The 23,256-nt window shown below is 42.9% G+C and overlaps 3 protein-coding genes across 3 annotated transcripts; 1 reads left to right on the top strand and 2 right to left on the bottom strand.

The window, feature by feature from the left end:
* Positions 1 to 899: 899 nt before the first annotated feature.
* Positions 900 to 3,218, bottom strand: LOC137789344 (parvalbumin beta-like). The gene is made up of 5 exons (XM_068582809.1): positions 3,129 to 3,218; positions 2,528 to 2,605; positions 1,873 to 2,005; positions 1,467 to 1,576; positions 900 to 1,350 (listed from the first exon to the last, which is right to left on the bottom strand). Exons 2-5 carry the CDS (start codon positions 2,586 to 2,588, stop codon positions 1,325 to 1,327), a joined length of 330 nt encoding a protein of 109 aa, XP_068438910.1. The 5' UTR covers positions 2,589 to 2,605; positions 3,129 to 3,218; the 3' UTR covers positions 900 to 1,324.
* A 3,286-nt stretch (positions 3,219 to 6,504) lies between these two features.
* LOC137789271 (parvalbumin, thymic-like) lies at positions 6,505 to 8,366 on the bottom strand. The gene is made up of 4 exons (XM_068582670.1): positions 8,252 to 8,366; positions 7,958 to 8,090; positions 7,668 to 7,777; positions 6,505 to 6,709 (listed from the first exon to the last, which is right to left on the bottom strand). Exons 1-4 carry the CDS (start codon positions 8,310 to 8,312, stop codon positions 6,681 to 6,683), a joined length of 333 nt encoding a protein of 110 aa, XP_068438771.1. The 5' UTR covers positions 8,313 to 8,366; the 3' UTR covers positions 6,505 to 6,680.
* Positions 8,367 to 17,936: 9,570 nt separating this feature from the next.
* On the top strand, positions 17,937 to 21,505 carry LOC137789888 (uncharacterized). The gene is made up of 5 exons (XM_068583747.1): positions 17,937 to 18,054; positions 18,200 to 18,299; positions 19,232 to 19,922; positions 20,075 to 20,144; positions 20,738 to 21,505. Exons 1-5 carry the CDS (start codon positions 18,048 to 18,050, stop codon positions 20,920 to 20,922), a joined length of 1,053 nt encoding a protein of 350 aa, XP_068439848.1. The 5' UTR covers positions 17,937 to 18,047; the 3' UTR covers positions 20,923 to 21,505.
* The last annotated feature ends 1,751 nt before the right edge of the window (positions 21,506 to 23,256 follow it).

Genomic DNA, 23,256 nt, shown 5'->3' on the forward strand with positions numbered 1-23,256 from the left:
CATGTTTTACAAGGTTTGTCCCTGGTCACCATGATAACTGGCAAGTCTAAACTGATGATGTTGTTGTCTGCAAAGGGAAGCCGTTCAAACCTCCCGACACAGCAGAGTCTCTTGTGAATCAAGTCAGCACTAATGACATTAGCAGGGAGCCGAAGGATGCTTTTTTTGTAACGAGAACCAAGGGAATAAATCTCATTATTCTAAAAAGAATCACACAACATTTCCAGTCCTCTCACACTTGCCAAAGTAAAAAAGTAAACTATTGAACTCATGTAAAGCTCAGAAAATGAATTAACTGTATTTCCTTGCCTCCAAGTTTTGAATGTAAAACCATATCAAGCGTCTGAAACCCTTGTGACTCCCCGAGGGATCAGAGGCACCACCTCGTGGCCGCTTCCTCTTCCTGCAGAGCCATCTTTAGAAGGAGCGCCATATGCCAGGGGATTGTATCTCATCTCACTGTAAAGCACAGTCAGGGGTTTTGCATCTACCGCCTTACTTGGTCTGGTATGACCAGTAGCTTGTGGTGGCTAATGTTAGAAAACTTTTGGTAATATAACGCAGTCCGCCTGTGACTTTTTGAATCGCCCCCCTCCTGTGCTGCTGTCACATTCGATTAGCATTTGAGCTAAATGTGAATCATTTCGCATGACTGCCACTGGTGGTCACAGTGGTGGCTGTGGCCTCCGCGGCTTTTTAAAATGTAACTTTTGTTAAAGATTGTGTTCAAATGAATCGTTTTAGGCCGGTTTGTGCTTTGAGAATTGAGTTTCCTGTTTCCTGTTCCCAGATGTATCACGTAAATCATCTTGTGTAAGTGTTAAGACGGGAAAAAAAAAACAACTTTTGTGTTACTTCGATCTACTGAATCACAACCATATTGAAGACCAGGGTCAAAGTTATTGAAAAAGAACCTTTATTGTTTTCTCATCGTCTGTCCGTTTCCCATAAAAGTGCATCATCACTGATCTCACAGTAAGCAAAACTCACATAGTAAAACAAGGACAGAAGAGAGAGAGAGAGAGAGAGAGAGAGAGAGAAAGACAAGTCAACCACGCTATACACTTAGTCAGGTACATTCATCGTGGACAGCAAAGTGGTGAGCAGGGCCAGAGAGAGAGAGAGAGAGAGAAAGAGAGAGAGAGAGAGTAGGGGGGAGCAGTTTGTTTACGGTCCGGGGGGGAAAGGTCAAATGTATAAAACTGGTTTGGAGAGTTGAAGAAAGAGAGAGTGAGAGGGATAAGGAGAAGAAGAGAGGAGGCGTATGTCTTGGCTCAAGTTGTTCCTTTAGAGTAGTGTAGTAAGATGTTGGTCAGTTCTTAATTTAGCTCTTGACCATTGCGGCGAACTCTGCAGGAGGAAGAAAGAAAGAGAGCATGTTGAGTGTTGTTTCAAGATCTCTTCGGGGTTTCACATATATTTAGATCTGGTTCTAATTCCAGAGAAAGTTCTTCTTGTTTCCTCACCATCCATGCCGATCATGCCGTCACCATCAGAGTCACCGGCCTTGAGGAAAGTCTTGGTCTCAGCGTCGGTCAGAGCTCTGGCAGAGGCAGAGAAGTTCTGCAGGAACAGCCTGGAGAGGAAGAGCAGAGGGAGCCGCTGAGTATGATAGTGCAAAGGCCTTGAGAACAGAAATAACCTGTAATTCTGTCTTCTAGATCAGGAATTGATTGGTTTCAGAGTTGTGTCGAGATCATCTTTCAGAAAAGATCCTAAGCTGCTTACTCGCTGTTTTCTTCTCATTGTATTTAGTTCTGAATATTTTAAGATTTGACTATGACATTCATTTAATTTGGTCCCAAAATGTTAAGCTGGCTTGTTATCTGTAATCTGCTGGCATAGAGCTACAGTCTAAGAGATGGCGCTTACTTCAGCTCCTCCTCCTCAATGAAGCCACTCTTGTCCTGGTCAATGACTTGGAAGGCATTCTTGATGTCATCGGCGCTCTTGGCGGCCAGGCCAACCTTAGAGAAGAACTCCTTGTGCTTGAAGGAGTCTGCAGCTGTGAGAAGACAGATAAGGAATCACATCAGGCGTTGTAGAAATGTCCAACAGGAACTGAAGTGTGTTTTACCGCTGCACTGGCCCTTGTTTGCAAGGTCTGGCAGTTGGTTGCTATTCCTCTGCCCTGACTCTCATTCAGCATTTTAGTTTTATTTGCAGGAGTGTTTTTCTTACAGTAGATAACTGATGAAGTAGAAAATGTGATTTCTGCTAAGCGAGGCTCACAGTGCTATTGATCCAGTCCCATGATGGGGTTTAAAGGACTTGTAATGTTGAATGGAGCAAATAACTCTGTGTGTGTGTGTGTGTGTGTGTGTGTGTGTGTGTGTGTGTGTGTGTGTGTGTGTGTGTGTGTGTGTGTGTGTAATCTTGTAATTCTATATGAACTGAATTCTGCAGTAGGACATTTAGCTACACGTGAATAAAGCAACACTGGTCAAAAACAAAAGTGTGGATCCATCATCGAGGCTCTCGTAAGCTGCAGAGCTGCATGCTGTGTCATTTTGCTGATGGGGTTTACCTTGGCAGGCTGCAAGGGCTGCAGTGATGTCAGCCTGGTTGAGGGATGCTGCTAATGCCATTTTTGTTTGATTTTTGACTGAGGAAGGAGAGCAGAGAACAAGTCATCAGTTCATCAGTTTATCAGGAGCAGATCAGACAGGATTAAGCAGTTTTACTTAGATTTTATAAAGCATGTTAAGTTCCCTCACTGCCCTTTAGGTCATGATTCAGCTTTCAAAGTTAAGGAGCTAGTGTAATCTCCATTATATCATGCAATATATTTTACAGTTCCTCTCTGTGAGTATTCCTCTCTGGCCGCCCCAAAAGACAAGGCACAAATGATCAGAAAAGGTAGTCCAAGTTTCCCAAAACCAAGCCCTCCAAGGCAAAAGATCAAATATCCTTTGCAGCTGTTGGTTGGCAAATAGCTTTTTTCCCTCATTTGGTTCCATAGTTAGTCCGAAGCTCAACTCTTAGCCTCTGATGTTCAGAATCTGGCCCTGTGCGGCCCTTTCCTCGATTTATATCCCATTGCATGAAGTTGAAGCCCTGAAACACTCTCTGAGTCAGGCAGTAGACTTTTTTTTCCTAAAGGTCTGCAGCTCCTCAGTGAAACTCACCTTAGGGGGATATCTCCAAAAGCTAAAGTTGATTCACTCAGGTTGAATCTTCTCACTGCAGTGAACCCCTCTGCCACTCTCGCGGGCTTATATACTCTCACCCGGCCGAAATATGATGCATAGGCTATGTAATAGACACTCTGTGCAAAGCAGTCGAAGCAGTCGGTCGAAAAATGTGTCTAGTAGACAGAGCTGTTCTATTTATATGCACATAAATGAAGATGCTTAAATGGTAGGCTGTGTGGGCCTATGCAAAAGTGCTTGATATTGCATAGAGCTAATAATATACGCATGCTGATTTGGGTGAAACGTACTCTGTGGCCATGTAGTTTTGATCTGTTAACCTGTGGGGATCACCGTTGGAGTGAAGCTAGAGCTAAACTCTAAAGGTGTTCATTCAAACGATCAGGCAGACCAGGCAGGCTTGTATGGAGCGAGTTATTGCAGCTACTTGTTGTATCGTCAGACAGGTATGTTTTTAATGAAGGCGTTGTCCTCATGAACCTCAGAGACTGTGCCGTAATATCAGCATAAAGACGTATACAACACTTCCCATGAGTAAAGGTTTTCTGAACGTTTCAATGTGACTTTTATAATTACATTTTATTATGAAGGAACCACTGAGTATTTCATTGTGTGTACGCCTCTCTTTAAATGACAGTTCTCCTGTTACGTATCTTTTGCTATTGGGTACCTTACGAATAAAGAAATGATTTATTAAAAAACATTGAAGTTGCTTCTGATTATGTGGCCTATAGCAAAGCACAAGCCACCCTACAGCTTTACACCACAGTCGCCTATCGTGATGGATTACCGACATGAGCCTCTGAACTGTGCAGTTTTGGTGGAAACGAGCCATGTTCGTAGTTGGCATGCGTTAAATGCCTAAATTGACCTAAATTGCCAGTATCACAAAAGTCTGGTTGTGATTGGTGATCACAGGCGATGGTTATGTGGTGACTGAGCCTTAAAATATGACCGTTTAGAGACTTTACATGTTTAATTTTCTATAAAGATCTCAAGAGGAATATGTCCAATAACTAACATGTTTATATTCTTGCGTTTGGCTCAATGCAGAGGAGCATTTGTTGACTTAATCACAGCTGCAGAAAGTCTTCCTGCCAAGTTAAATGTGTTTGTCTAAATGTTACCCCTGTCTGTTTTAGAGAGCGTAATCAAAGGGCCAAAGAGGAGAGGAGGAGGGGTTTGATACGACGGCAAATGATCTACGGAAATGCTTTAATTCAACAGCACGTATCACCAAAATTGACTGATTTATTTTTGGAGCTCTTACACCCATTTAGACCGTTTCTCCTAATGGCGATGAGACTATTCGTGACGCTATTTCAGGAAACAGTAAAAGTCGATATCATCTGTTTCATTGTCATCGTCTCGACACTTCAGTGTTAAACTGCCGCGTGGTTGCGTAATGACGCAGAGTGCTCACACAGGACCAGACAATGAAAAGAATGAACTCATACAAGGCGGTCTTTTCATGCCAGGTGCGGGCTGCCATGTACGCATCATACATCAGGTGGCAGTGTTGAGATGATCCTGGGACTAAAGCTAATATTGAATTGTCAGCAGATTTTAATCATCATCAAATATTATACATGAATAATCCACGCAATCTATAGTTTGAGTTTATGTCATTTATTCCTATTTTAAGTCCAGATTTTGTTCTACAACGTCTGGTCTCTCTGATGTTGACTGATGGGTCACTTCCATCACTTCAGTAGCTTCGGGTGCGTGACGTTTCAGCAGCCAGAAAAGAGCCACATATTTTGTTTTTCAGTTCAAATCTTCTTAAAAGTTCAGTAAAACTCGTCTTTGGCCTTCGGCTGTGGTCAAGTGAGGTCTCTCACCTCAAAGGACTCAGCCATAGATACTGGAACTATTCCTGCCCTTCTTCGATATCAGGTTTAAATTACAAATATCTCACAGCGGGGATGAAACTCATCAAGCAAGGCTATGGGTGTATGCGAGACAGCAAAGGGCCCACACACACACCTTCCTATCCTCAACTTTACATTTGAAATGTCCATTTGAAAAAGAAATGAAGCTAAACCTTAACTCCCCTCCCTACATTTCTGAGAAATCAACAACCACGTAATAGGACTATTGCTCGAAGCTGCTGCAGATATTTATTTTTGCCCTTCTGTGTGAACAGGTGTGTGATTTTTATTCAACTGAGTTTCTCTAACGCTCCACCTGAGAGCAGGAGTTTGTTCCCTTATGCTGCAGCAGAAATATATCCGTGACCTATATTCTCTGCCATCTGAGAGAAAGTTGCGAATAAATGTGCCTCACTGACAGAAGTCCTGCACAGAAACTCTATCCTGTCCCAGAGTTTCTCACTGTAAGCACTCCTTGGACCAGCACACCTGAAGCGGTGCCAGACATCCCAGTCCTCCCATCACAGAGCTGCTTCTCCGTCTGCCAGGGCCTCTATTCCAGCTGTGTCCCGCCTGCGTGCCCCTCCATCCCCCCACCCCCACCCCCACCCACACACACACACACCCTCATTTGCAATTCACACCAATAAACATTCCCAGGCTAGAGTAGTTGAGCCCACAGCGTCAAAATATGTTGTGGTATTTTTTTTTTTACCCCATCTCCACATACTGTACCACCATAGTATTGCACTTGATTTGAGTATTTCCATTTAATTCCACATGTAATATTGTACATTATAGATATATGTATGTGTGTATTTAATAGTTGCATCTTAGCGAACTACAACAGATTATAATGACCAAATAAGATAAAACACTGACTGAATTAAGGGGCTATTCTGCAGTACTGCAGTATGTTACATTGATGTATTGCTATACTCTTCCTTAAGTTCCTTAAATACTTCTTAGTTAGAATATATTAGCTAAAAGTTAATAATAATTTCACATTGAAATTTAACAGTCAAATTATGCAGAGAAAATATAATATGGACTGTTTCATGGCCACAATGAGCTTGTTCAAAAGTATATAAAGTCAGCAAAATCAAAGCAAAGAATGTGTTTGGTCGTGGTGATGAACTATTTCAAAGAAACAGGTGATATGTTGAGTTCATGTCGTCTACATGTAAACACATGATTGGTGTCAAATTGAGGTTGCCAGAATGACAAACACTTCATTTGCACAGTGGAAAGCTGCTCATGCTGTTAATTAGAGAAACCAAAGCCTCCCAGCCCTCTTGGACGGGCTGGACGTCTCCCAGTGCTCAATATAACATCACAACACGAGGCACACGACAGATTTCTGCTCATGTCTGCACGTGAGAGTGAAGAGACACACTTTACGTCTCACAGAGACAAAAAAAGTACCTTTATTTCACCCCTTTATGGCAGAGAAAGACACAACGCAGAGAGCAAGATTTCAGGTTCACAATGACTTTATTACGTTACTTTATGTTACAACTACAACGTACTGCTCTCAACACATACGATCCCTGGATGAGTCGGTGCAATTTACTGCAGCTAGTTAACATTAGAAAGAAGGAAAAAGGTCCGCCCTGAGATTATCTCCATACAAGGAATCATACGGGTCACGGTTGTTTTATGAAGACTTGACCAGCGCAGAAAACTCTGGAAAGAAGACAGACAGAAGACATGTATTTATTTGATCTTTCACATTCAGCGGGCAATAGTCGTCTTCTCATTTCAGACTGAAGTGTTCGGCTCTGGCGGTGACACTTTGCATGAGGTGATTGTTGGAGCTGCACTCGAGCTGCCTGGCAACACAGTCGACACACCAGAGGGACGAAAGACTTCTTAAAATTCACTTTTTATTTTTTGATTGATTTCTTTTGGTTGCGTTGCAGATTGTGTTGCCTTTTGCGTCTTACACTTCTTTTAAATGAGGGTTAGCGCTCAAGGAGAAAATGTGTAAAAGTACAAAACATAAATTATCCATCACATTTCTTGCAGTGAGTGCAAACTTTCTAAGACATGTTTTGGAGTAAAACATTATTTTCGGTCATGATGAAAACACAACATGTCTAATTTTCCAATAGGGCAGTTTTTAGCAGTTTATTATTAGTTTTTTTTGTGTGTGCATTTAATAGAGGCTGAAAACAAACAACTTTAATATAGCTGTCACTTTCAATGCATCTACACTCTTTCTTGTCAATGAGACAGTATATTTTGTGTCATATCATTTTTCTCTGATAAAGTGAGGTTGTTTTTCTTATTGGTTCTATTTATATAACGTATCACAGCTTAAAACTTAATTATTTAAAAGAAAAACAAAGAACAATATGGCAGATGAAGGGTGAATCCTTACTAACTGATTGGCTATTTTTGCTCTCAGCATAAATATAAAAAATCATGTGATCACTCAGATTGCTTTCGGAGGATACTCCTACATTTTACTGAAGGTAGTAATACGTAGCTTTTTAAATGTGTCGTATTCTTCACTCTCAACAAAGAGGTTGAACTCATGGGAGAATTTGTTAAAAAACGAGCCCTGTCTCTCTCTGTCGCCTCTCAGTGAATAAGAAATGCAGCGCTCCTCTTCCTCATGCTCGTGCTCAGACGCTTTTACCTTCCCAGCCGATCTTCCCGTCTCCGTCCGCGTCTCCCTCCATCAGGAAGCTTCTGGTCTCAGCTGCCGTCAGTGTCCTCGCTCCTTTGGAGAAGTTCTGCAAGAACAGTCTGATGAACAGCAGGGATGAAGCACCACATGGAGAGAAAAAGACCAAACACAAGGAAACAGAATGGAAAGACACATTAAATGTGTTTCATTTGCAGGAAACTATACCGTCCGATGAGATACAGCTCCATTCATGTCTAGATAGATGGAACGAAATCTATGTTTTGTGTATGAAACTCAACTGTAGCTCATCCTGTTCAATGAAGCCGCTTTTGTCCTGGTCCAAAATCGTAAAGACGCTCTCGATCTCTGTTGGAGTTTTCTTGGACAAGCCCACTGTCTTGAAGAACGTCTTCGGGCTGAAGGAGTCCTTCGCTGAAAGTCAAATTGCAGATGAAACCCAAGCAGTTAAAACGACGATGTTACTTTAAGGCTTCAATAAACTACAGTGAACCGCAAAAACAGAGGCCTCGCATCCTGTGACGAAGAGCAAGACACAGGCCGCGCTCGTTTCAATCCCACAACCATCTCCTCACCTTTACAAGCGTTAAGAGCTGACGTGATGTCCGAGGCTGCGAGAAAGTCAGCGATAGCCATGGTGGTGGAGACTCTGTTGTGGTGGATGCGGCAGCTTGGTGCAAGATGTGACCACTGGCGAGCAGTAAGAACTTACTGGTTACAATGAATAGGCTTTCACCCCCCCCCCCCCGCCTCCCCCGTCCGGCACCCCGTGTCAAAAACCACCAGTGTCCTTCTGTCCGCTGTCATCTGCAGCTGATCACTTCAGCAAACAGTGGGTTCATGAGTGTGTGTGCGTGCGTGCGTGCGTGTGTGTGTGTGAAAGGGAGGCTAAAAGACGGAGAATCTTGCCATAGCTCAATTTTGTTTTCAAGGTGTCTCCAGGGGTCAGAGGTCATTGTGGTTTTGGACACACCAGAACAAACCAAAGTTGGGCAACATCTGTGGATAAACAAAGGTCTCACTCGGCGAGGTTATATTTGGTGCATCTGGGGGAGCCTGGCTGGCCGGCATTTCCTCGCTGCTCGTGTTGCCATACAGCCGCAGTTGCTGCCTGCTTGGGAACAACTCTGGCAGCGTTTCCGCAGTCTGTAAACATCCTGTTATTATGGCCGCTGTCACTTTCAGGCTGCGCTCTGTGGAGCCGTCTCCACTCACAGTCACCTAGTTCCATCATGCTACATTTAGCATTTGAGCGCTCAAACGAGTGGTTTTCATCTAAAATGATGCTAAAAAATACTCTAGTATAGACATATCAGGTCTTTCACACTCACACACTGTAGATTCATTTGGGTGGATTTATATTAAGGTGCATGACTATTAGCTGTGGACATTAATATTACATGACTTATCTGGTTTCAACCGTACTTAATCAGGTTACACCATTAAGAAATTAAGTGACGTAAATCAGCTGCTAGAAAATATGAATAGCAACGTCCAATCGAAAGCAGTCGATGATGTTAACAGGAAGTCACAAGCTGCAGCATATTACATTACATGTCATATCCCAGAAATTACATTTTTCAGAAATCTAATGATACAGTATATGACATCAATGACAGTGTCCATCATATCTCACACTTCCTGTATTAGCAGGCTAACGTCGCCTTGTGTTATAAGTAACTAAGTAACTAAGTCCGACCAGATATTTCACATGTTAGATGACATTTTTTTAAATTAATTTCTAAAATATTGCTGTATTATTTTCATTAAAGTTATTATCTGACCATTGGAGGGAGGTTTAAATACATGATTCAGTTTGTCTAGCTGCATTTGGGGTTGTTGACACAATAATTACTTCATGGCGACAACATATTGTTGAGTCAAGATAAGAAGCCATATGTTTATTTCTTTTTTGACTTTCAGAGGGTTTCATACTGAAACTGAAAATAAAATACAGCAAACACTAGTGGTCATTTTTTTAAAAATTTGCAATAACAATGGAGTCTCTGGAAAACCACCTGCTGAGGAATTCCCACACTCGCAGGTGGTTTGGACGTTTACAAGTAAATGTAGGAAACGGAGGGTGATTTACGAGCAATGTTATAGACTTTTGTTCTGGCAAAACACAAACCCTCCTCACCACATTTGACCCCTTTTGTGTCACTGAAATGCGCTCGTTGTGATTTTGTGTCGACTTTTCCCGCTCGCTAATGCCATTAGGATTTGAAAAGCAGTGTTTTCCTAAGTTTTAATCCGCATATGTCTTTATAGCTCCCATGCGTGCGGGGCTGCTGGAGCGCTGCAGCTACTCCGTCAAACCGGCCGTAACGGGCCGTTCCGTTGGCCCAAGGTCTTGTTCGAGTGACGTGAGCCTGGTTTCCTCAGGATGGACTTCTCTGAGGCCTGCAGCAACCAGAGGGGCAGAGGAATGACAAAAACATCCTTCTCTGTTCCCCCTCACGTACCTGCCCCCCTCGGCCTTGTCCCTTTCCACGCTCCAATGCTTGTTTTCAGGAAGACCAGGCTTCCTGTGTGATGGAGCGTTGGATGAGAGGAGGAAGAGGGGGATGGGACGGAGAGGAAGAGACTCAGAGAGATGGATGGGGATGGGGTGACGGTCCGGTGCGTTGGTGGTTTACTTGACAGCAGCAGGCAGCTGCGAGGAGTATGTGGGACAACCATGAACAGTGAAAACCACTGGAAAAATATTTTGCGCTAATAGAAAACTTTTACTTTCTTGTGTCTTGCACGTGAAGAGAAGTCTTGTCCTATGTGAGCAAAGCAGACACGCAGCAACCTAATGCGCTACTGGGCTTAATTTGAGGAAAATAAATCCACTTTGTGTACATATCGTAATCATGCAGGACCTGGAACTTTTTACTTTTACATGGCTGACATACAAAGAGTTTTATTCCATTTGTGTTGGGAAATAGTCAGCAATGGGACAATTCACACCCGGAAACCAGCAGAGGTAAGTATTACAAGAATATATAGTCGGTTGCATTTTACGCAAAACTAGACAGTATTGAATACATTCTTGTTTTGCACTGAGTTGTTTTGTTTTATGAATTCACACATCCTGAAATGTGACGATTTATTATGTGAGATTTGGCTGTTTTCTCCCCTGTAGCATCTGTCAAAATTTTATCGTAACTTAACGTAAGTTTTCTGTTTATTTGACTGCTATTATTTACATACACAACTGATTTAGTCTGTTTGTCACAACTAATGTGTGCCTAAATAAAGAACGTGAGGATGGGAGATGTTGCCCAGATTGCTTTTCTTAAACTGGATTTTTTCAACTAATCTTTTTTGATTATGTCACTGTGGTTGTTGCTGTATATCCTGACAGCTTCAGTGACCTGTTTATTATAACCTTTATGTATCTTTGCATCTTTGCATGATGAAGAAAAAATAACAATTTGATTGAGTCATTTATGAGAAAACGCTTGATGTTTCCCTTGATGTTCACCGTAACCTGTGTGGAGAAATGAAATAATGAAGATACTTTGGACAACAGATTTCAACAACACCCTGAAACAACAAATTCTTTATCCTTATCCTTTATAATTCAGACGGAAGATAATGTCATCAGCTGAGACATAATATCCTGCTGCATGATGAACAAAATCTGTCAGTCCCTCTGCAACGTCTGAAGCGTTTGACTTCTCAGAAAGAGACTTGTTCATCTTCACATGCATCCCTGAGGAAAGTGGTGGCTCCTCCATTTTCCTGGGCTCAGTTACTCCTCTTCTATTTCTATCTACAGCTGTGTTGTGAGCATGCCAGTGACACTCTTAAATTCAGTCAAGACTCCAACACGCATCTTAAGCTCAACCCTCACTCACTGTCTCATCTCTCCCCTCTGAGTAGGCCTCAATCTTTCAATCTGTGTTGAAGTGGTCTGTGGCATTCAATGAGCCAGTGTCTGTATGCATGTAACTCTCCGCACTGACATCAATCAAGATTGTATGTGTGAGAGCTTGGATTTGTATATGCATTCCTTTTGAGTATGTACACTTTACTGTACCCATGCATATGAACCGTGTGCATGCGGTTGCCTCACAGTTGACCTCTGCTCCAGTATTGGCTTGTGGCAAAATCTATGATCACTTCAATTTTTAATCAATTCACCATTAAATACAATTTTAGAAATGACTGTAAATCTAAAGTGGCCTTTACTTAATATGTAAAAATAACTCAAGCTCACGCTAAGCTGCAAGTAAAACAGCATTTTTTTTAAGGATTCATTTGATTGATAGCTATGTGTGAAACCATGAAAAGGCCAATGAGAGCAGACTTAACCACTTCAATATTCAATGATCCAACAAGTCCCTTTTCAATTCAGATGTGATCTGAAGCTTTCTCAGTCTTGAGGTAAATGAGTTTGATTCGGACAAAAACGCCAATAGTGTCTGACAACAACAGCTTAGCTTAGCTTAGCACAAAGACTGCTAGCTTGGCTTACTTACCAGAGTATAACTAATTATTTCACGGCCGGGACCAGTAACTTCCTGGTTGTCCGCTAACAGGTACTAGCCCATACATGGTGTAGTAGCATACATAACACCCTTGTTAGCTGTTTCCCTCCATTTCTAGAAATAACGCGACGCTACATTAGCCAGCTCGTAGCTTCATATTTTGTGTACAGCGGTATGAATCCTGCCATTACACTTATAGTTCCCTAAATGTCAAAGCTTTCAAAGAAAAGGTCCCAGTAGGCCACAAAGATCTGGTGCTGCCTTGGTCTTTCACAGGCTGGAGGGAAGTTGATCGTCCTCCGCCTGGTAGATAACTGCAAATATGAAATGCCTGTCAAATGCACAGAAGTGCAGCCGTTTCTTACTTCAGCGTCCTGGCTGCTCTATTTCGTAACTGTTTGAGCTGTAACTAAGGGACAATCCTGACTCGTTACATTTTTGACTTAAATGTGGTCGCTGCTCTGCAACTGGATCAGGGCCCGATGAATACCAGCCAGCTTAGGATGCAAGCGATAGGATCTGTGTGCTGGGACAAGACAGGGTAAGAGGGTTTAGGGGGAGGGAGTTAGGGACTCCCTCGGGCGTCTCTGACAGAGGAGAGGAGGTTGAGGTCCCAGCAAAGATAGTGGTGTCAGGGAGAGAGGCACGGTCTTGATTTATAGGTGTGCTGGACAGATAGATGTACGGAACATAGACGCCTGAAATATATTCCCTCTGAACAACCTTTCCTCCATACGACAAGGGACGAGGGCTCTACGAGCCCAAATAAGTCTCATTTAAAAGTAAGGGTTTGACATGAAAGCCTGGTGTCCTGTTTAATGTTCCTATAGTGTGAGGTAGTGTGATATACCCCCAGGCAGCACCTGATTCCCAAATAAAGATATGTATATTCCACGCAGGCCCTTGTAAACCTCATCACATTTAAGATTAGCCGCTGAAACAGATCTGCTCTTATCTGCTCAGGATTGTGTGTGTGTGTCTGTAAATGAGAGCTCTGTCAACGAGCGCTCAAACTCAGCTCCGCCATAAACACTTTAAACTACTCGAGGAGTCCCACAGCTGTCTCGGCCCGCTTGTGCTCAAGCATGTGTGCCTGTGTGAGTGCGAGAGGCCAGAGGTCAGCAGTCCTGACATTTTAAGCCAATTCCCCTTCACTTGTGTGCGTGTGTCAACTCTGTGTTAACTTTATGTGATTGCTGAAATACAATTTGCTCCTTGCTCCCTTAACTGTGGTTTGATTACAGGGTGGGATGAGGTAAGTGTTTACATACACACACTGTTGCAGATATTGCTCAACCTTTTGAAAGCAGAGAAGCAGAAATGGGCCCACATGAAGTGACAGACAGGCACAGGCCTTTCACCAATGCCCCGCTGACGCAATGGTTTAGTGTTAAAAGCTGTTCTCTTTCTTGCTCTTTGCTGCTTGTTCGGTACAGAGACTTGTGCGGTGAGACCGGGGATTGTAAAAAAGTAAAAGATGCAAAGGAAACAATTTGAAGACTTTTTTTTTTTTTTAACTATTACTTCTCCCAACAAGTTTCAGTGTGTGTGTGTGTGTGTGTGTGTGTGTGTGTGTTTGTGTGTGTGTGTGCGTGCGTCCGTGCGTGTGTGTGTGTGTGTGTGTGTGCATGTGTGTGTGTGTGTGTGCGTGTGTGTGTGTGTGTGTGCTCTAGATATCCTCAACCTGATACCCGCACTGAGGCCAGCTGCAACACTCTACTTCCCCTTAGTGATAAAACACTGTAACGACACATGCTGTAGAAAAAAGGTTCTTATTAACTGGAAAACAACATTTCTGCTCGTACGTCATGTTGATAGATTCATAATAGTTATTATCTTATTTAATACAAACCACTGGAAAAAAAAAACAGAAACTGAATCCTATAAATAATTTAGGTTGAGCAGCACTTAATCAACACATAAATTCTTGTAGTATTTAAATGTATGTTGATATTTGAGTAATAGTTGTGAATGAATCATTATTGACACAAAATCCATGCAAATAAGAGCTTTAAAGTGTGCACATTCATCATCCTGCATGCACGCGTCGTCCTTGCTAATTAACTACTGCAGCGCGATGAAAGCGGTGACATTCCCAAACCGAGCAGATTTTACACGCAGCATCACAGAGGACACCTTTGTGTGCCAGCACTTTCATTTTGCTTTTCAGCGGGCTCTTGTTTCGCCAACTCAGAAACAATTTGTGTAAACAAGATATTTATTTCTCCCTCTGTCATGAAATGGATTACACATGGTGAAGGATGGAGTAATAAATGCAATCCACGCTCTTTTAGCAACCAGGAAATTAATAACACCGAATTTATCCCCTACCAACACAGACCCACACTCCACCCTCACACAGCGCTCGCCCCTTCTGTCTTTCTACACCTTGTCATTCAAACACACACTCTCCCCCGCTCGTTACACTCACACACACACACACTCACACTTCTCCCAATATGGCAGTGCTCTTGGCAGTAGCGGTGCTCGTTCAGGCAGGCAGAGCTCCCCGGTCTGGACCGAGGAAGAGCAGGTGTACTGCTGTCAACAGAGGCTCATAAATACTCTGCCAGCAATCTCAGATAGATTACACGTTTATGTCATCATATTAAAGACTCTCTGTCAGCAGACACGTTTAAGACCTTAAGATCTCCTGCCTAAAAGAAAAACCATTGAGAAGTGTTTGTTTTTTTGAAGGAGTTCAAGGCGCTGCTCACCACTAGGATATAGCTGAACCCCAACTTCTGTCATTGAAGATATAAACGCTGCAAAAAATGTGCTCGCTCGAGAGGTGACTCCCGTTTTATTACCTTTAACAAACATGTAGACAACAGTGACGTGTTTACCACTCTGTATGCTGTTATTTCAGTGTCATATTTCAACCCCTCTCAAGCCGTCTCCTCTGCAGCTGTAAGACCCTGCTGTGTCCAAATAAAGGCTGCAAACAGCACTACGAGCGTTCTGACTGGATGTTTCACTTATTACCCAGAGTGCTTTGCAGCGCCCCGTTCTATTGGTGGCGGACAGCGACATCAGCTCCATGTGTTCCTCTTCAGGCCTCAAGCCTGGTGTATCCTGCATGCTCAGAATAAGCCCAAAGATCTCCAATTACCCTCCTCTCACGGATTGTTTGGTGTCACTCGCCGGCTGGATATGATGATTCTGCGCCTGCAGTGTAAAAGGATCGTTCCTCAGTTCTCCTGGTGTTCAGCCTGCAAGTTGCAGCTCAATCGGAGCAGTGAGGTATAGCAGGACCAAACCAATTAAGTACAAATTAAAGCTGAGCTGTCACTTTGGTGCTTGTGCTTGTTCTCACCCTCATTGGCAAAAGGGACACATTTTTTATTTTATGTCATCTGTTGATGCCCCCGATTCAGGTTTCCCTGTGTGCTGCACGGCATTGTGGGATTGAAATACTTCTCTGAAGGCGTGACAAGTGAGTCGCGCAGCTGTGACAGTGGCTGGTAGCAAACCAAATTAGCCCGCTTTTAGCACACCTCTGGCTGAAAGAGCGGATACACCAGTGGCTGAAGGATATTTACTGCTTTCTTCTGCTTAAATTAAACACAGCAAATAATAGCATACAACTGTTCGGCTTCCTCAGCTCGGTGAGAAGGCCTGAAACCAAAGAGGTGCCACTCACTCATCTGACATTTGGGTGCAGAAGTTGATGCGATATCGTATTATGAGCCTCTCAGACGGCACACATCAATCACTCCTCCAATGTGAAAATAGAATGTGCCGGAAAACAAGTTCACATTTTGTGCCAGTGAGAAGGCTTTCAGCTCCGGAGACTGTATCACATCCGCACACATCCTGCAAAGTCCAGTGAAAAAAGAGTTGATTACACTGAAACACTGTACCGTGAGCAGCCAGGGTGCACCGGCTGACCTGATAACCTTCAATGGGTGCAGGTTGCTAGGGGACACGATGCTCCAGAGGACGAATGTACAGTGAGGTGACGGGAAGGAGGAGGAGGAAAGAGGAGGGGAGAGGAGAGGGAGGGAGGCTGGACAAAAGAAAAATGAGAGTGAAGGCCGGAAGGAAAAGAAGACATATGCAATCACTCATTCTGAATGGAAACACCATCTGTCCACCTCTATGTCTCTGTTCCCATCTCTTCTTGCTTCAGCACCCTTCTGTCTCTGTCATTTCTCCTTCTCTCGGGAAGCAGAGGTGGACTGAATGGTGACATTGAAGCCTCTTGGGAACAACATCCTGATGCTGTCTGGGTGTGGAAAGCAGAACTCCAGCATCAGTGATTTTGTTGCCAAAGGGACGACCATACCAGCGGGAACTTCCTGATAAATGTGGGTGCTTGGAGGTTGTATGATGATAATGAGGATGATGAACTGTTCAACTTTGAAACAGCAGCGGACGTACAGGAGCATGTACAGAAACAGGAATAATAGTAATAATATATACAACAGTAGAAGTAGTTGAATATCTGTTTCTATTAGTAAACCTCAGCTGCATCATTGACAGTAACACTAGTCGATACAAGGGCACATAGGGCCGAGTATTTCATTAATTATCTCATGAAATCGTCATGACCTGGTAGGTTTTGTTTTTGGTGGGATAACCAGAGAACAAGCCTCAGCTGCAGGTCTCTTCTCTGCATTTGTGCTGATGAAAGATGCCTGCTGTTCCTCCTTTAGCCTCCAGAGGGAGCTGATGCTCACTGTTCATCTGGTGAGACCATTCAACAAAAACATCAATCAGGAGGCAAATACTACTAAGTCCATTGATAATATACAAGAAACCATCTTAAAATTCTCAAAACTCATATTTTCAGTATATAATGTATTCTGTTTAATCACATTAACCGTTTTTTGACATGCATGAAACATAAATTGTCAATTTGAATTCTTCATTGTCATGATCCAAATGATCACTGGCAATCAGATGATATTGTGGTCGTCCTTTAGCCCGAACTCAAGCCAATCCCACGTTAAAAACTAAATTAATCATATTGAAGATGGGATCAAATGAATGGGACAAAATAATTTATTATAACACTTAGCTTTGGCGTAAACACTAAGCAAAAATAATCTAATTTTAACAACAAAACTTTGGGAATCACTGATGTCAATATTGCCAAAATAATTGTCTGATGAAAACTTCGTTGTCAGACCTCATCTGTCTATAAAGAGTTATTTAAGCCATTTTTCTCACAATGAAATAGACAGTTTGTACTGTAATGGAGTAGGAGTTTTAATTGTGTTATGGAACCATTTCCATATAAGTTATGAATATCAAGTAGTGAGAGAGTAATCAGTTATGACTTTATAAATGTGGAACAGGTCCTGACTCCCTACGAGACGACCTCGCTCAGCAAATATTATACAACAAACCAGTGGAATCCTTCGATGAATGAATGAGTAAATTAATGAACATAACAGTTGCTCAATGTATGCATTATCACATTATTAAGTAACTCTTGTCTGTGCCGCTGTGACACCCACTCTGCTCCGACTCTCATCATCCAGGCAGGCAGTTGTGTTACAGTCGACCAGATATTGATCCCCGTCCTGCACTCTGCTGCTGCAGAGAGGCCGGCAGCCTCCAGAGACTGTGCTGTACATGTGAGCGCTTTGTCCTTTCATTGTCCTCGTATTCCTTCTCTTCCTCTTCATCACCTCCCTTCACTTGTCTTTCACCCCCACATACCTCCTCTGATCTACTTCCCTTACCCCCCCGCCCCCCTAACCTCATCTATTTACCCTCTTTCCCATCTGATGCTTCCCTCCCCTCCTCTCTTTTTCTGTGCATCCCTCTATCTCCCTCCGCTCTCTCTCTCTGCCCATATGTTTGGTTTAACCTCTTTCGGCGTCCTGAATGAGGCGTCTGCCCCGCACTAAAAGCCGGGGGAAGGAGTGGGGCTCGCAGTATGCAAGGTAGGAAAAGAAATATGCTGGTGTCATGCATGTTTGGACGCAGAGAGATAAGCGCGCTGCAACACATTTTGCAACGTCATGATGCAGCACGATTTGGAGGCAATGCACATGAGCTGATGGACATGTTCCTCTCTCTTGTTCACAGAGTTGAAATACTTCAGGGACGGAGCGACGTTGGTGATTTCATTGGATGGTTTGAATTGGATTTCTAAAAGGAGGTGCAGTGACAGAGGAATCAAGAAAAGGTATTATTCAGATTCATCCCTTAATGGACGCTTTGACTGTTTTGTGATTCGAGTGTGTGTTTGTGCATTGGTGGTTTGAAGTGATTGTAATCTGTTTTTCCCCCTGAGCCGCTCCACCTGTCACACAGCAAGGTGTTAATTTACCTGAAAAGGGGCAGTTTACAGGCTTCACGGCCCACTGCATATGTGTGTGAGACCATACAGTAGTGTGTGTGTGTGTGTGTGTGTCCTTTTACATCCTTTACGTCACAGCTGCTGTGAGTCAGCTCCTCACTTCCTCTCCTGAGTCACTCATCCAGCGGTTGCTAGGTGACTGCAGAGCGGTGAAAGTTTCCTATTGCCTTCATGTCCGCGGACGGATGGCCCCCGATATGTATTCAGGCTCAGGAGTGAGTGGACAAATAATGTGTGTGTGTGTGTGTGTGTGTGTGTGTGTGTGTGTGTGTGTGTGTGTGTGTGTGTGTGTGTGCTTGCATTTTGTGTGCCCTGGCTCACAAAGGCTGACCAATCAGTGTGAGTACATCCTGTGTGGCAGCTGACCTCTTAAAATGTCCACTGGATCAAAAAAGAGAGAGAAGAAGACATTGCAATGGATTTTTGTTTGTAAAAGGAGATTATTATAGACAAAGCCTACATATAATCTCAGGTCAAAGTGCCAGCCCATGTACACCCACTCAAGTAGCTTTTGGTAGGTTATTAAAACATGCAATTGTCTTTCTGGACCTTCATCTTTGTAGTTTTGACCATCACTGCTATTTTGCAGCAGATATTTTTACTTGACATTGACTGTTATCTACATTTCAGCTATCGGTAATTTGATTACTCACACCTGTGCCATTCCTACAGTGACATATTTGTATTCAGTGAAAAAGGCCCTTCACCATTCAGAACGGTGGCCATTTTTTTCATAACACAAGTTGTGCATCACACAGGAATGAAGCGCTCCAGCAGCCGATATCCTCCAGTGAGACGATCCGTTGCGATGAAGAGCTGCAGGCCATCAGCTGCATCCTTGATCAAAGAGGAAGTGCAGCGTCTCAGTTTTGGGGAAACAGTGGCTGCAGATCAGACGTGGCAACGCGGCCTTCACCTCCCTCCACCTCCCCTCACCATTGTTGTCTTCCAGAGGAGAGACATGGCTGTACGCTCTCCTCTGTGGCTTCTTCCCTCTCACAGCGCCCAAAGGAGGCCCCATGGACGAGACTTGTTTTCAACGTGCAAGACATTTTTAGTTTGATCAAAAACAATTCAAACTTTGTGCCCCAGCAGGACAGCGTTACGATGGACCGGCGTGACCGGTTGATCATTTTCTGTGACGAGGACATACCGCTGCAACGCTTCGGGGACATTTACTACACTGGGGATTGTAGAACGTCTGCAGGGGAAAGTGGTTGGCACATCGGTGATGACAATGCGATAAGCTCCGCCCACGGTCCAAACACAAACAACTCCAACGGGAATCAACGCGAACTTGTTATCAGAGACAATTTTAACAGCCTTAAAAGTCCTCTGAAATCCTGCCACAGCTGCGCTCCAGGAGCGTTGTCTGGGAGTGACACAAACGTAAAAAAGAGGAAGAGTGTGTCCTTCGAGGATGACGTCATGGTCTACCTGTTTGATCAGGTACAGTTTCCCTGTTGTCTATCACACTGTAGCTTGCTGGGTTTTGGGAGTTGTCTTGCAATGGGATGTTAAAAACTTACTGGCCGCTCTATTCATCCAAACCAAGGCTATGACACTTCTGTTGTTTCCTGTTTAATTTCCACTATTCTTAGGAGAGTCCCACCTTGGAGCTGCACTCTGAGGCCCACACATCTCTGCCAGATGCCCCATTAGAAGACAGTGGTACTATTTTAAAAGACGATACCAGTGATTTTGCATGTTTTATCCAAAGTTTAAATTCAACACGACGGACCATATTGGACTATGGGAAAGCAACAAAGAGCATTTACTAAGTGATGCACTTAAGAAAAGGTTCAATTCAGGTTTAAAGTATTCCCATCTTGTACCACTTTATAGTGGTTATACAAGTCAGAGGGAAATATTAAACTTTTTACTGGACAATAGTTATCTCACAGCTAAAGTGACTAGTTGCCTTAGAACTCAAGTTTTTACAAGAATGATATATATATATATATATATATATATATATATATATATATATATATATATATATATATTCCTGAAAATAAATACATTTGTAATTTACTGATAAATAATGTGTTATCTTGGCTTTCAAACTTGGCCTACAATGTGTATTTATTTCATTGTATTATCTTACTAACTACTTAAGTCGATAAGATGCCTCTGACAATGTTACAAGATCAGGGCGGGACACTACACAAGTTAACAGACTTTAATGTATGCAAATCCTGCTAAGCCCAGATGCTGCAGGCTGTTGTCACTTAGTTGTCACTAATTGTGTGTTTTGCCTGCAGGCTTGGAGTGGGAAGACGACTTTTCAGCTTTGGAGAAAAACTGCCATTTTCAGTGTGTCAGACAGTCTCAGCGGCACACCGAGTCCACGCCGACACACAGCAGCACGGCTCTGTCCCGCCGCTTCTTTCTGTCCCAGAGCTGCCTGTTCCTCACCCATGTCACTGAGTCAGACCTTGAGCTGTGAGATAACGTGCTATTTACACACACACACACACACACACACACACACACACACACACACACACACACACACACACACACACACACACACACACCCACACACACACGCATTGAGTTGTAGGTGCTGATTGTTATGACACTGTGGTGGTCAAACCATACCAGCCCTTCCATCCCACCGTCTGCTGTCAGCCAAAGGCCACCTCACTGTCACCATGGCCCACTGTGACATCCACACTTGTTTTTCTTTCAGACGGCCAGCCTTGGCCTCATGGAAAAACTGACTAATCGAGCAGACCTCATCCTCTTCAGCTCTCACTCATCTCCCCACCACCTCCCTCCTCTTTTATGATGAGTCACGGATTTTAATGGCTTTTCCCCTCTCTCTCCCTTTCTCTCTCTCTCTCTCCTCCAAATGGGTTCAAAGCACCTGCCGTTCATGACATCACAGCCACGCAGGGCCGTGTGATTCAGTGCATTCAGCGGTCACAGTTGTTGGTATGACACGATCACAGGCCGTGATGCGTTGCGTAACAGCGCTGGTACCATTCCAGCTGCAAACCTCTTTGGAAGCTGCTTTTCATGCCAGGTTGTGTCCCTGGACCTACGCTGTAAAATGGAAACATACAGATGTTATCAATTCCAGTAAATTGAATTTAATAAATTGTCATCTGTGTCACAAATCATATTGTATCATTACCCTGTTGTTTTCAACACGTTACAGGTTATACTTGGAATACGAGGAGTATAGCATGTGTTGTTTAGACAGTTTGTTTTGCTTAAATAGAGCATACTTGTGGAGGCCCTGTTTGCTTGCTTCATTACTGAAGTGTATTCAGCTCAGAATTTATCAGCAGCTGTGACTGAATAAACAGTGTAAGCCTTAGGGCCAATGGAGCCAGAAACTGAACAAACTAAAAGTAACAGATAATGTTTCCACAGAGCCAGCATCAGCGAGGTTTGGTTGATTAGATACAGTGTACCTGTGGAAGAAATAGTGAACCTGGCAGAGCCAGTCTTCACACACACACACAAACACCTACACACACACACACACACACACACACACACACACACACAGCTATTCAAGGACACCCAAAGCTCAACATGTTTGGCTGTACGAGCTGGGAGCGTCACACCTGTACATTGTTGTTGTGACATGTTTTTGATATTCTCACATCAGTGCTAGGCCAATATTGACAATAGCCAAATGTTTTGTTGTATTTAAGTACTTTCTGATGATTCTGTCTTTTTTAAAAACGTTCTTGAAGCTCACGTGCCACATTCTCCTTAATTAATTCATGAAACATTTCACTTATTGTTGCTAAGATTACATTTTCTTGCTCTTGCTAGCTTACTTCCTCACCGAAGAAGACTAACATTAGCATCATTAGCGTTCACATTAAAACCTTGTTTAGAATATTTAAATGCATTTTTGAAACATTAGGGAACTGTTTGTAAATCTATGATAGCAAATGTGCAACTACTAACAAACACAATTGGAAAAAAAGCAAAGATATAGCAACTTTTCTTAAAATATGGATAATTTCAGACTGCCACCATATAAACTATGCTGTGAAACACATGAATGTTCAGTCGGTATATCTCACTGCCATGATTCCACTTCACTATCTATCACAAAAGGACAAATAATCCCCCAGGTCAAACAGACACGGTGGAGTTACATCAGCTCACACATGCAAACTATTCCAGAAAGATACTGTTACTTGTGTCCTTTGTTTCTTTTGCTGTCGTTACAGTAGTTTGGTCTGTATTATGCTTGGTAAACCACCGTGCAGCCCCAAATGTTTTTTAGACAGTTTGTCTGGTCAAAGGTAAACAATGTGGGACTTGGCCCTGCTTCTGTACATTAAGGTGTAGCCTGGAGGACTGTATTCAAATGAAGCAGTGGGAGGTGATAAGCCACAATGGAAATTATGTTAACTGCTTCGAGTTAAAGGAATGGACGAGAAAACAAAACGTAGTGCTTCTGACTCCGTTGACTCTTAAAACCACATACAATATGTGCCAACTGATGGTGATGATGTAATTGATTGTGTCTTTTAATGGAGTCTGTGACACTATGGTGTAAAACAATGGTGCTTATAAGATGATCTGATAATAACAACATGTGGATGGGAAACACTGAAGTCTATTACCACAAAAACAAAAAACATTTGATAAGATTATAAAATATGATGCATTGATACGGACTAACCTAACCAATATATAAGCTATACCAATGTTAAAGTGCTAATGCACAATAATAATAAGCTGAAATTTTGGAAAAACAGGACTCTTTACATGTATATTGCTTATTTTTGTGAGTATTTATTTATTT

This window comes from Clinocottus analis, unplaced genomic scaffold, assembly GCF_023055335.1.
Source record: "Clinocottus analis isolate CAN_PGR_092001 unplaced genomic scaffold, fCliAna1.0.p SCAF_19, whole genome shotgun sequence".
NCBI lineage: Eukaryota > Metazoa > Chordata > Actinopteri > Perciformes > Cottidae > Clinocottus > Clinocottus analis.